This window comes from Mobula birostris, chromosome 3 (assembly GCF_030028105.1).
Source record: "Mobula birostris isolate sMobBir1 chromosome 3, sMobBir1.hap1, whole genome shotgun sequence".
NCBI classification, from domain to species: domain Eukaryota; kingdom Metazoa; phylum Chordata; class Chondrichthyes; order Myliobatiformes; family Myliobatidae; genus Mobula; species Mobula birostris.
This window is the reverse complement of record NC_092372.1, coordinates 141536150-141548152: the sequence shown is the minus strand read 5'-3', so window position 1 is coordinate 141548152 and position 12003 is coordinate 141536150. Positions and strand designations below refer to the sequence as shown.

The 12003-nt window shown below is 38.3% G+C and overlaps 1 protein-coding gene across 1 annotated transcript in view; it reads right to left on the bottom strand.

The window, feature by feature from the left end:
• LOC140195299 (thrombospondin type-1 domain-containing protein 7A-like) overlaps nt 1-11791 on the bottom strand; it is a 430342-nt gene extending 418551 nt beyond the window's left edge. Inside the window, exon 1 of the mRNA XM_072253392.1 lies at nt 11230-11791. Within this exon, the coding sequence (XP_072109493.1) occupies nt 11230-11389 (160 nt within the window). The 5' untranslated portion in view covers nt 11390-11791. The remainder of the gene's footprint in view (nt 1-11229) is intronic.
• Nucleotides 11792-12003: the final 212 nt, after the last annotated feature.

The following is a 12003-nucleotide window of genomic DNA, read 5'->3' as shown; positions in this document are numbered from 1 at the left end:
TCACTTTCAAGGATTTGCCACAACTCATGTTCTCAGTACTACATTTATTTGGGGACAGTTTGTCTTCTTTTGCACATTAGTGTTTGTCAATTTATGTTAATTGTTTTTTCCTGTAAAATTCTATTATATTTTTTCCTGTAAATGCCTGCAAGAAAATAACTGTCAAGGTTGTGTTTTGTAACATACATGTACTTTGATGATAAAATTACTTTGAACTTTGGGTTCAGTTACCCCATTTGTCAAAGAGCTCACTTATGAAATATAATTTTACACGAAGACATTTCTGGCAATAAGCCCTGCCTGCTGGAAGTACATTTTAGAAATTCAGGTGTGCCCATTTCCCTCTTCAAACAAAAGCAAAAGGAAATCTTTGCAGCATCAGGCCTGTCCCTACTTGTCTCACTAAACTGAAATAAAAGCTGAGGTTTGTTTAATTAGGATTAATTCAGCTCCATGGTGCATGTCTTGGATTTCAAGTTGATATGGATACTTCTAGTATAGACTTGATAGGCTGAGTTTTTTTCCCCCCTTCGGTAATGATTTAATAGTTCAAAGTGATGGAGCTTTACTTAAAATGTAATTACAAATTTAATTGAAATGAATGCTTACCTAAAACTAATGAACCAAAGCTGCTCAAATTTAAATGCTACATGGAAATCAAAATACATAGAATTTGAAATTCTAATTGGGTGCATTTATAGTAGAATTGAAAAGCCACATGACAAGTACTCATATCCAGGATCTGATTATGTTTACTAATTATAAAGTGACTGCAAATTGAATTATTACCCTGTTATTTTTGGTAATGAGTACAAAGAAATATTGCTGAAAATGTGTCCCCCACACCTTTTAACTCTACTCTTCATCTTTTTTTCTCCAGCCCTACTGAAGGGTCTCGGTCTGAAACTCTTTTCTGTAGATGCTGCATGGCCTGCAGAGTTCCTCCACCATTTTGTGTATGTTTTGTGTGAAAATTTGAGCTAATTTTCTAAAAGATATTAGCTTCATCTCCAGCTTCCATCTTTAGTTGAGGGGAGATCACTTCTCTGTATTATCTGTACAACTTCCGTTTGGTAAAATCTTAATATCAGTATTCTTATTCTTGTTTAAAACAGATTCCTCCCTGACCTTGTCTCTAACTTAGCTCAACAATACTCTTGGGATCTTTACTCAATTACAATTGCAGTTTCATATGCATCCCCATTTTTAAATACTCTACTGCTGGAGGGTATTGAACACTAAATTCTGGAATTCCCATCATAAAGTTCTTTTTCTCTATTCCACTATACTTTCTAAAGGTGCTTCTTAACACCCATTTCTTTTGCTACTCATCCTAATATTGTACGGCTTGGTGTAGATTTCTTTTTAAACTTGGAGAAACTCCTGCAGAAAGCCTTGAGATATTTCACTACATTTAATGTACAGCATATCAAAGTTCAAAGTAAATTTATTATCAAAATATTTATACATCACCATATATCGGCCCAAGATTAATTTTCTTGCAGATCTTCATAATAGAACAAAGAAATACAATGGAATCAATGATAAAACTACACACAAAGACTGTCAAACAACCAATTGCAAAAGAACACAATCTGTGCAAATACAACCTGATGGTTGAAGAGTATTAACAGTTCCTGGACCTAGTAGTGTGGGATCTAAGGCTCCTGAAGCTCCTGCCTGGTGGTGTTAATGAGCAGATAGCATAGCCTGGATAATGGGGGTCCTTGATGATGGATGTTGCTTTCTTGTGGCAGCCGTTCTTCTAGATGTGCTCAATGGTGGGCTGGGCTTTACCTGTGATGGACTCGGTTGTATCCACTACTTTTTGTAGGCTTTTCTGTTCTTGGGTATCAGATTTTCCATACCAGACCATGGTGTAACCAGTCAGGGTATTCTCCACTATGGTAAAATATTCTTAATATTGATGTTTATGCAGAATAATATCCCAAAATAACATGTTAATAGACATAATTAACAAAAAAGAGTTAAATAATATATTTAGAGAAATAACCAAAACCTTAGAGGTGGTTTCAAGCTTGGTTACATTTGTGGAAAGGAAAGGGCTTAGAACAATATTTCCAGTGTATACGGTTTAGACACTAGAACACATGTTACCCAAAGTGCAGAGAAGAGTTGAAGAAATGTCCATTTAATGTAATCAATGGCATGGGTGTGGGGGTTGCAATGAGATGCAAAAGAAATGGCTGTTAATTTTGTTTGGCAGTATTTAATCAGTGGAACATCAAAACTGGAAGTCAAGCAAGCAATCTGACAATGGGATAAAAGAACTCATGGAGAACTTCATAAATTGCAATTGCCGGAATGAAATCTATCTCACTTTTGGAGCCTGAGTATCTCCAGATTTAATCTTTGGGAGATACCATGTAGATAAGAGAAAGCCAAGAATGAAATTAAAAGTCCCCAGTTCAAAATTATCAAAGTCAGCTGAATAGATGCAAATGCACAACTGATACTCACACTGAACCCTGGCCAATAGGAGAAAGAATCTTCCAGCCATTCCCTTGACTTACACTGAGAAATTGCCATCTTAGCAAATAAGCCACAAAAGTAATTCCATAAAATTTCAGTTAAAGGTAACGTGGTGAGAAAGGAAGACTACAAAAAGGACCATTTGTGACTAACTAAATAGTTAATGATGTATCAGATTATATTAAAAAGCATGCAATGTCTGGAAGATAGTGATAGGCCTAAGAATTGGTGTTTTCTGTTGCAAACCAGCATGGGATGCCAAAATTTAATAAAGAAGTGAAGATAATATATGAAGTAAACTAGCAAATAATATAAAAAGCTTTCATAGTTACCTTCTCAAAAAAGGAATAAGTAATTATTGTTCTTTTGGAAGATAATGTTTGGGAATTGATAATTGGAAATAGTGATGTGGCAGAGATTCTAAATAATTATCTGGATCAGACTTCAGGGATGAAATAACTAAAAACATATGAATAATAATAGATAAATAAGGGGCTAAAGTGAAGGTGTGGGTACTTGAAAAATCCCTATTGCTAGGGAAAAAAGACAAGGCTAATTACTGAGGCTAAAAACTGGCAAATCTCCAGGATCAAATAGTCTGCATCTTTAAGAGTCTTAAAGGAATTGGTTGCAACCCAAAGTTCCCTGAATTCTGGGAAGGTCCAAGAAGATTAGAATACCACAAATATAAGTCAACAAGGGAGTGATACAGAAATTATCGGTCAATGGGCCACATTTCTGTCATTGGGAAAATGTTAGGATCAGTTATAAAGGAAGTAATGTTACTATATTTAGAAAATCAACATTATCAAGTACAGTCAACATAGTTTCTTGAGAGTAAAATAGTGTTTGACAAAGTTACCATAATTCTGGGGGCATATAACACCAGAGCAAATAAAGGGGAAGCTGTGTATGTAGTATATTTGGATTTCCAGAAGGCATTCAATAAAATATTTCATAAAAGGACACTGTACCACATAACAGTGCAGAGAATTGTGAGTATTATAATACTATGCAGAAGTTACTGGTTAACTATCAAAAGATGGTGTTAGGATAAACTTATATTTTCAGGTTATCTCCGATTGGTGTCCATTGTATCAGCGATACGGCTTCAAATACTTCTATCAAGATTAATACTTGGATGGAGAGAATGAGTCAAATCTGCTGAAGTTACAAAGATAAGAACATTAATAAGCTGTATGAAGGACACAAAGCTTATAAAAGACTATAGATAGTTTAAGTAAATGGGCAAGAAGCCAACAGATGATGTATAATACAAGAAAATAGGAGTTTATCCATTTTGGAAAGAAGAATGAAAAGCAAAAGTATTATTTAGATACTGAGCTTGTAGGTACAGCAAGTAATTGGGAAGGCTAATGGAATGTCGGTCCTTATTGCAAACAGTACGGAATATAAAATTATGGAAAACCAAAGTATTCATGAATCCACAAGTGAAATAATGCAAATTGTTTTAGTTTCTATATTTGAGAGAAAAATATATACTTGCATTAGTGGAAGTGCAAAGGAGGTTCATTGGATTGATTCTAGTGATGAAAGAATTAATGTCCTTGAAAGAAATGCTGAGCAGGTTGTATACAAGGAATAAAGAATATGAGGTGATCATACAAAAAGATGCAAACTTGAGAAGAATTGACCAAGTTACTGAGATGATTTTCTTTTCCCTGATGGTGGCATTGAGGACCAATGGACATATTTTCATTGTACAGGACAATCTATTTAATGGAGAAAATAATGAATCCCTGGAATTCTTTTCCCCAAAAAAGACACGAAGACAGGCTCATTGAATGCATTCAAGCCAGATACTGAAACAGTTAAAGTACAAAGAAGAAGAGAAGGACATGGAGAGAAGGACATGGTGTTGACTCGAACATTGTATCAGTCTAGGATTTATGAAATGGTGGATCAGACTCCAGGGTTGACTTATTCATTTACAGATATAACATTAAACAACATGACTCCATGTTAATGTGGTTCCTATTGATGTTTATTTATTAAAGACATTCATTATAATGATAATAATTACAATATTTGGTAATAATATACCAAAATACACACAGGTCAAGCAGCAAATCCATCTTCATACTTGGGAGTGCAGGCAATACATTTTCAAAGAAAAAGTCAGACTTTGTTTAGGTACTTTTTCTAATGCTCAGAAGTCAACCTTTGTGGGGTTTTTTTAAATGCTTTTGGAGCTGATGGCATTTTCAGATTTTTTTTATTTTTATTCTCCAGAGTTTTAATTTTCAATTATAAAATTTTGCTGTGTGATGTTTGTTCCGTTAAGAGAACTGATTTATGGAATTGTTTTTCTAATCGTTCACTATACATTGTTTCAAACTTGATACTGCTTTTTTTTTAAACAAACTTATCCACACCACCCGAAGTTTGATGTAAAGCCTGGCATGACTGATACACATTTTCCTTCTGTTTAGTGGGATGTTAGTTTTCAGAGGTAGGGTGGGGAGTTTGGTGTGTTTTATACCCACTTGCAATTCCAAAATTTACAATGTTCAGCATTTGGTGACACTAAATAATGTCCTGCCCACCTAAACCCCGAATGCACCAGTCTAGCAGAATTTCATATCTTTGCTTTCCCCAGATTTCACTTACAGGCATTCAAAGGTTCATTTATTATCAAAGTATCATCAAAGCATTCACACACAAATTCTGTGAATAAGGAAATTTGTATCCACCTACGACACAGAAACGTGTTCAGATTGGGCCTTTCGGAATTTGTAATTTTTGAATTTATTATTAATCTATGATAAAACACAATGAATTGAACCTTATAGACCTTAAGGCATAAGAGCAGAATTAGGCCTTTTAGTCCATTGAGTCTGCTCCACCATTCAATCATTGCTGATTTATTATTTCCCCTCAAACCCATTCCACTGCCCTCTCTGCATTACTTTTGACACCCTAACTGATCAAAACCTTTCAACCTCTGCTTTAAATTTATCCAGTGACTGGACACCATAGCCATCCACAAATTCACCAAACTCTAGCTAAAAAAAAAGTCCTCCTCATCTGTGTTCTAAAGACATGCTCTTATATTCTAGCTATACAGAAGAGTAGTGAAGCAGTTAGCATAACGTTTTACGGCACCAGAAACACGGGCGAAATTCCTGTCACTGTCTGTAAGGAGTTTGTACATTTTCTCAGTTTTCTTCTGAACACTGGATTTCCTCCAGATGTTCTTGTCGCACATTCCAAAGACCTACTGTTTAGTAGATTAATTGGTAACACTGGTGTAATTCAGCAGCCTGCACATTGAGTCAGAAGGGCCTGTTATACTGTGCTGTATCTCTTAATAATAATAATAAAATAACAAAACATTTCCATAAAACACAGGAGTAGAATTAGGTTATTTGGTCCATCGAGTCTGTTCCACCAGTCCGGCATGCTGATTTATTATCTCTCTCACCCCCATTTTCCTGCCTTCTCCCCATAGCCTTTGACATCCTTACTAATCAAGAACCTATCAACAACTTCTGTGTTAAACATACCCAATGACTTGTCCTCAAAAGCAGTATGTTGCAAAGAATTCCACAGATTCACCATCCTACGGCTAAAGAAACCTATCCTCAACTCTATCCTGAAGGGGTATCCTTGTATTCTGAGGCTGTGCCCTCTGATCCCAGACTACCCCACTATAGGAAACATCCTCTCTATCCAAGCTTTTCAATATTTAGTAAGTTTCAATGAGATCCCCTCTCATTCTCTTAAATACCAGCAAGTACAGACACAAAGTCATCAACCATTCCTCTTTTGTTAACCCTTTCATTCTTATAAAGCTCCTCTGGACCCTATCCAATGCCAGAAAATCTTTCTTCAGATATGGGGCCCACAACTGCTCAACTATGGTCTAAACAACACCTTATGAAGCCTCAGCATTACATCATTACTTTAATATTCCAGTCCTCTAGAAATCAATGCCAACATTGCATTTGCTTTCCTACTAACTCAACCTGCAGATTAAGGATTGTGCGCTAGGACTACAAAGTCCCGTTGCACCTCTGATTTTTGAATGTTCTCCCCATTTAGACAATTGTTTTTGCATTCACTTCTAGAAAAGTACTCACTATACAATTCCCCATGTTGAATTCCATCTGTCACTTTCTTTGTCTATTCTCCTAACCTGTCCAAGTTCTTCCTCAGTAGTACTTGCCACTCCACCTATCCCAGCTGCAAACTTAGCCACAAAGCCGTCAAGTCTGCCATCCAGATAATTTATATACATAATGTTAAAAGTAGCTGACCCAAGACCAAAACCTGTGGAACACCACAAGTCACTGGCAGTCGGTCAGAAAAGGCCCCCTTTAACAACCTGGCCCTTAACACCAGGAAGACCAAGGAGATCATTGTGGACTTCAGGCATGCCAGGAGTCGCACTCACATTCCCACCTACATCGACGGAACTGTAGTAGAGCATGTATCAAGCTTCAAATTCTTTGGTGTCACATTTCCGAGGATCTCACCTGGTCCCTGAACTCCTCCATCCTGATCAAAGAGGCGCAATAGCGCCTTTATTTCCTGCGGAGCATGAAGAAAGCTCACCTCTGTCCCAGGATACTGACGGACTTTTACCGCTGTACCATTGAGAGCATACTCACCAACTGCATTTCAGTGTGGTATGGCAATTGTCCTGTACCGGACCGCAAAGCGCTCCAGCGTGTGGTGAATACTGCCCAGCGGATTATCGGCACCCAATTGCCCACCATTGCGAACATCTACCATAAACGCTGCCTGGGCAGGGCGAAAAGCATTATCAGGGATGCATCTCGCCCTAACCATTGACTTTTTACTCTCCTCCCATCTGGTAGGCACTACAGGAGCCTCCACTCCAGCACCAGCAAGCAGAGGAAGAGCTTCTTCCCTGAGGCTGTGACACTGCTGAACCTCTCATCACAGCGCTAAGCAGTATTGCATCCATATTGTAGTCTCAGTACTTTTATATTTGTGTGCTGTAGCACTTTTTTTATTCACAGTTATTTTGTAAATAACACTATTCTTTGCATTTCTGGTCAGATGCTAAATGCATTTCATTGGCTTTGTATCTGTACTCGGCACAGTGACAATAAAGTTGAATCTAATCTCATCTAATCTAATCTTTACTCCCACAGTTACCCTTCTGCCAGTCACCAATGCCTGAAATGCTCTGGACTCTTATCTTACTAGCAGTCTCATGTGCAGAACCTCAAAGGCCCTCTGAAAATGCAACTACACAATATTCACTTACTCTCCTTTGTCAATGCTAACTGTTAGTTCCTCGAAGAACTCTAACATTTCTTAGGCAAGATCTCTCATTTAGTAAACTATGCTGACTTTGGCCTATTTTATCATATGTTTCCAAGTACCCTAACTCCTCATCCTTAGTAATTGACTGAAATTTTACTAACCATTGAAGTGAGTCTAACCAGCCTATAACTTTTTGTGTTTTGCCTTCCTCACATCTGAAAGAATGGAGTGCCATTTGCAACATTTTCCAATTCTCTGGAACCATCCCAATTCTAATGATTCTTGAAAGACCACTACTGATATCTCCACAATCACTTCAGCTGCTTCAGAATCCTGGGGTGCAATCCATCAAATCCACATGGTTTATATACCTTCAGACCATTCAGCTTCCCAAGCATCTTCTCCTTAGTCATAGCAACTACACTCACTTCTTCCCAATTCTTGAATTTCTGACATGACGCCAGTGTCTTCCATGATGAAGAATGATGTGAAATACTTTTCCATTTCTTCCTCATTATTACTTCTCCAGCCTAATTTTCTAGTAGTCAAATGTCAACTCTTGGCTTCTTTTTTGCTCTTTATTTATCTTTAAAACATATTATTATATGCTAGGTACTATATTATTAGCTAGGTACATTTCACCTTTTCTCCCCTTATTGATTTTATTAGTTGCCTTCTGTTTTTTTAAGTTTCCCAATCTTTGAACTTGCTGCTTGTTTTTACAATATTGTAGGTGCTCTCTTTTGCTTTTATACCCTCTTTGACTTCCTTTGTCAACTGCAGTTGCCTTGTGCTCATTTTAGATTACTTGTTTTTGGGAAGAAATTATCTTGCATCATCTAAATTACTCACAGAAACTTCCTCCATTGCTGCTCTATCATCATCCTTACTAGAGTTCCCTTCCAATCAGCTTTGGCCAGCTCATCTCCCTTGTTTAATTTCCAATCATTCCCAGGTACCACTAACTACACACACCTACTTTCCGTCAGAAAATGCAGGATAAAGACCCTGTGATCACAACAAGGAGCTGCTGGTTTGTTGGTTGACTCTAGTGTTGAGTAACCTTGCTTCATGGTTCTTAGGACTGTTATTTCTAAGTCTAGCATTGCTCCTGGATTCTCTCCAAACCCAGGACTTTGGGTAAGGACTCTCCTGGAAACTGATTCCACGCTTGCTATAGCAATAACACCTCCTGACTCTGCCCCTGTGTTTGTGTACTGCACTTGGGTTTGTCCACTGCCATGCTTGGGTAACACTTTGTAGATATTTTAACTCAATTGTTATACTATTACATCCAATGATAGCTTCTCCCTCTCAAACTACAGGGTGAATTTTGTCATATTTTGATCACCATCCCCCAAGTGTTCCTTTGCCTTCAACTCCCTGATCAAACCTGGTTCATGCACACCAAATCTAGAGTTACCTTTTACCTCATGAGCTCAACAAAAAGCTGTTCTTAAAAAAAATTGTATGTATTCTACAGATTCTCTCTCTTGGTATCCAAAACCAAACTGATGTTTCCTAGTGTACCTGTATGTTGAAATCCCCCATCATCACAGTAACATTGTCTTTATTACTTTTCCTTCTTTACCTCTAAATATAGTTTGTACCCCACATCCTGTTTACTATTAGTAGGCCCATATATAACCCCCATCAGAATCATTTTACCCTTACTCCTTCTATCCTTACACTTTTTATCCTTAACTCTACCTATAAGGATTATACATCATCTGAACCCATGTCACTTCTTGCTAAAGATTTGATTACATTTGTTAACAACAGAGGCACCCCACCCCCTTAGCCCACCTGCCTGTCTTTTCAATAGAATGTGCATCTTTAGATATTTAGCTCCCAGCTGGGACCTCCGTTCACAAAACATCAAGTCTACAGATTTCTATCTGTACTATAAGCTCATCTACCTTGTTTCATATACTTCATGCATTCAAATATATTGCATATTTGTTGACAGTATTCATTCCTGTTTATAGTATGAACTATTCTCCAATGACTTTGAAAGTTATTGCACACTTATATTGTAATGATGAGACCACCAACCCAGTTGAAACACAATCATTTAGATCAAATGTGAATGATTATGCCATTTTTGAGAAAGTCTTTCTTTAGCACATGCTGTGTGCAATTTTGTTCTAGACTGGCAATGGCAGCATATAAAAGATAGAATCAAAATCTAATTGAACTCCTGGTAAGATGCAATCTGTTTGAAAATCCAAGTTATCAGAATAGTTGTAAATTAACCAGTGTGCACTTGGTGCTAGTTACAGCAGGTTTTTTTTTTGATATCAGGTTTATACTTTTTATTTGCATGATTAAGGCATATCATTTTGTATCAAATAAGCAAGAATTTGCAAAGTGGCAAGCAAAAAGCACTTAAGGTTACTAACAAAGCAGAATTAATGGATCTTTCTCCCCTAGTGCAAGGTTGTAGAGGGAGCCTGGGTCAGAGGTAATGCTGTAAATGGAAATCAACTTTCAAACTACTCTCCCCACCAACCATCAGTATGGGATTGATGGATTTACCCTTAAGGCGCCAATGGCGAACAAATATTGGACGTAAACTGGTGTTTTATGGTGCAAGTGTCGTTGGCATATCCGAGTTAAACTATTAAGTCTGCCTCGGGTATTAGCTATTGAGAATTAAGTCTCCTGGCGTCAAAATATTTTGGATCTGTAAAATCGGGTACAGTACCAGTTAGTTCGTGCGAGGTAATATCTCCGTGCGAGTTCTCCCGCGATTTACAGCATTTTGCGAGTATTTCTGCCGAAGTTTCAGCAGAAGATCAGGAGAATCCCTGTAAATCCCTTTGTCTTCAAACCGTCAAGTATTAGATTGGGAACCAAGTACCTCGCATATACTAACACCATTGCAGAAATACGCAATTTAATGGTAAGGTGAAAGTTGTTTAATGACAATGTGGATTTTAAGTTATTTTATGCCCCGAATGTAACTAGCTGCTAACGTATACTTAACACCTCCAGTTATGCAAATACTGATTTAAACATTTTTCTAAATATTTGGCAATACAAGCACGCCTGGCATCAGCGGTCAAGTGGGGACTCCCATCACTGACGCCTAGAGAACAAATCATCATAACTGCTCGATGCATGTATATGCTGGTACTTAGTTAGGCAACGAGGTGGGACGCTCCGTCCCAGCTGTAGAAAGAGACTTCCTGCAGGGTAATGACAAAATGGAATTGCTACTTCCCACGGAGAAAATCGGTGGGTCCCAAAACATTCCACCCCCCCCATTGGATTGTCAAGCAAAGCATTCAATTAGTAGAAAAACGGACGACAATCATATGAAACTCATTTCGTCCCACGATAAAATTCTGAATTACTCCGATAAGTATTCAAAAGGGAGAACTTTGCTGTAACCCCAGCATTTGAAATATAGTTGTATTTATTCTATGCAATGTGCTTAGAAACGATTGAGAATCTTTGTTATGTCTGTCCTACCTGGTTTCCAAACATACACAGACTGAAACTCTTCTTCTGCTTCTGCTGTAACAGTCCAGATCCCAAAGACCAGGGTTAACGCCACACCAATACCCCGTGCTGAAGCAGCACAGTTCTTGAGACATCTGATTGAAGGGCTGCTTTTCTTTCTCGGTCCCATAGCTCCAGAATCACCAGGCTGCTTCAGTGTGACTCCAGTTCGAGAGACAAAGGATACTATAACACTTGCCCCGTTATTGATGTCTCTCTTTCCCCCTCTTATCTTAATTCTCTCGCTGAGTGTTCACCAGCAGCTGTTGATAAAGAAAGTCTTTCTCCAGAAGGCTCGCTCCCCGAATTTGGAAAACAAAAAGGTGCTTTCGTCAGAAAACAATAACAACCTGAGCTGCCACCGTTTCCTTTCCTTCCAAGTCAGTGACTAACGGCAGGTTTCAATCAGCTAAGGGAAGCAGCTGTCCATGAGGGGCTTCGGCTGATACAGCGGGTCACTCGGGTCTTGTAGATGGCTGCAAGTCATTCGCACCAGCTGCACGGAAAGAAAGAAACAAACGCAGTAATGTCACTGCCTAGCTTTGCTGCAGAATACTACTGTCTACACTCATATATAACCATGTGCAAAGGCACACGAGCATATGCGTGTCTGCACCTGCATCTCACAGCAACAAGAAAGTCAAAGCAATGAGATGTACGGAGGTGGATAGTTGAGCGCTTGTGAGAAGGAGGGGGTGGGGAAAATTTCTGACCCCTCCCCTGGGAGGCCTGTCAGTTTGTTTC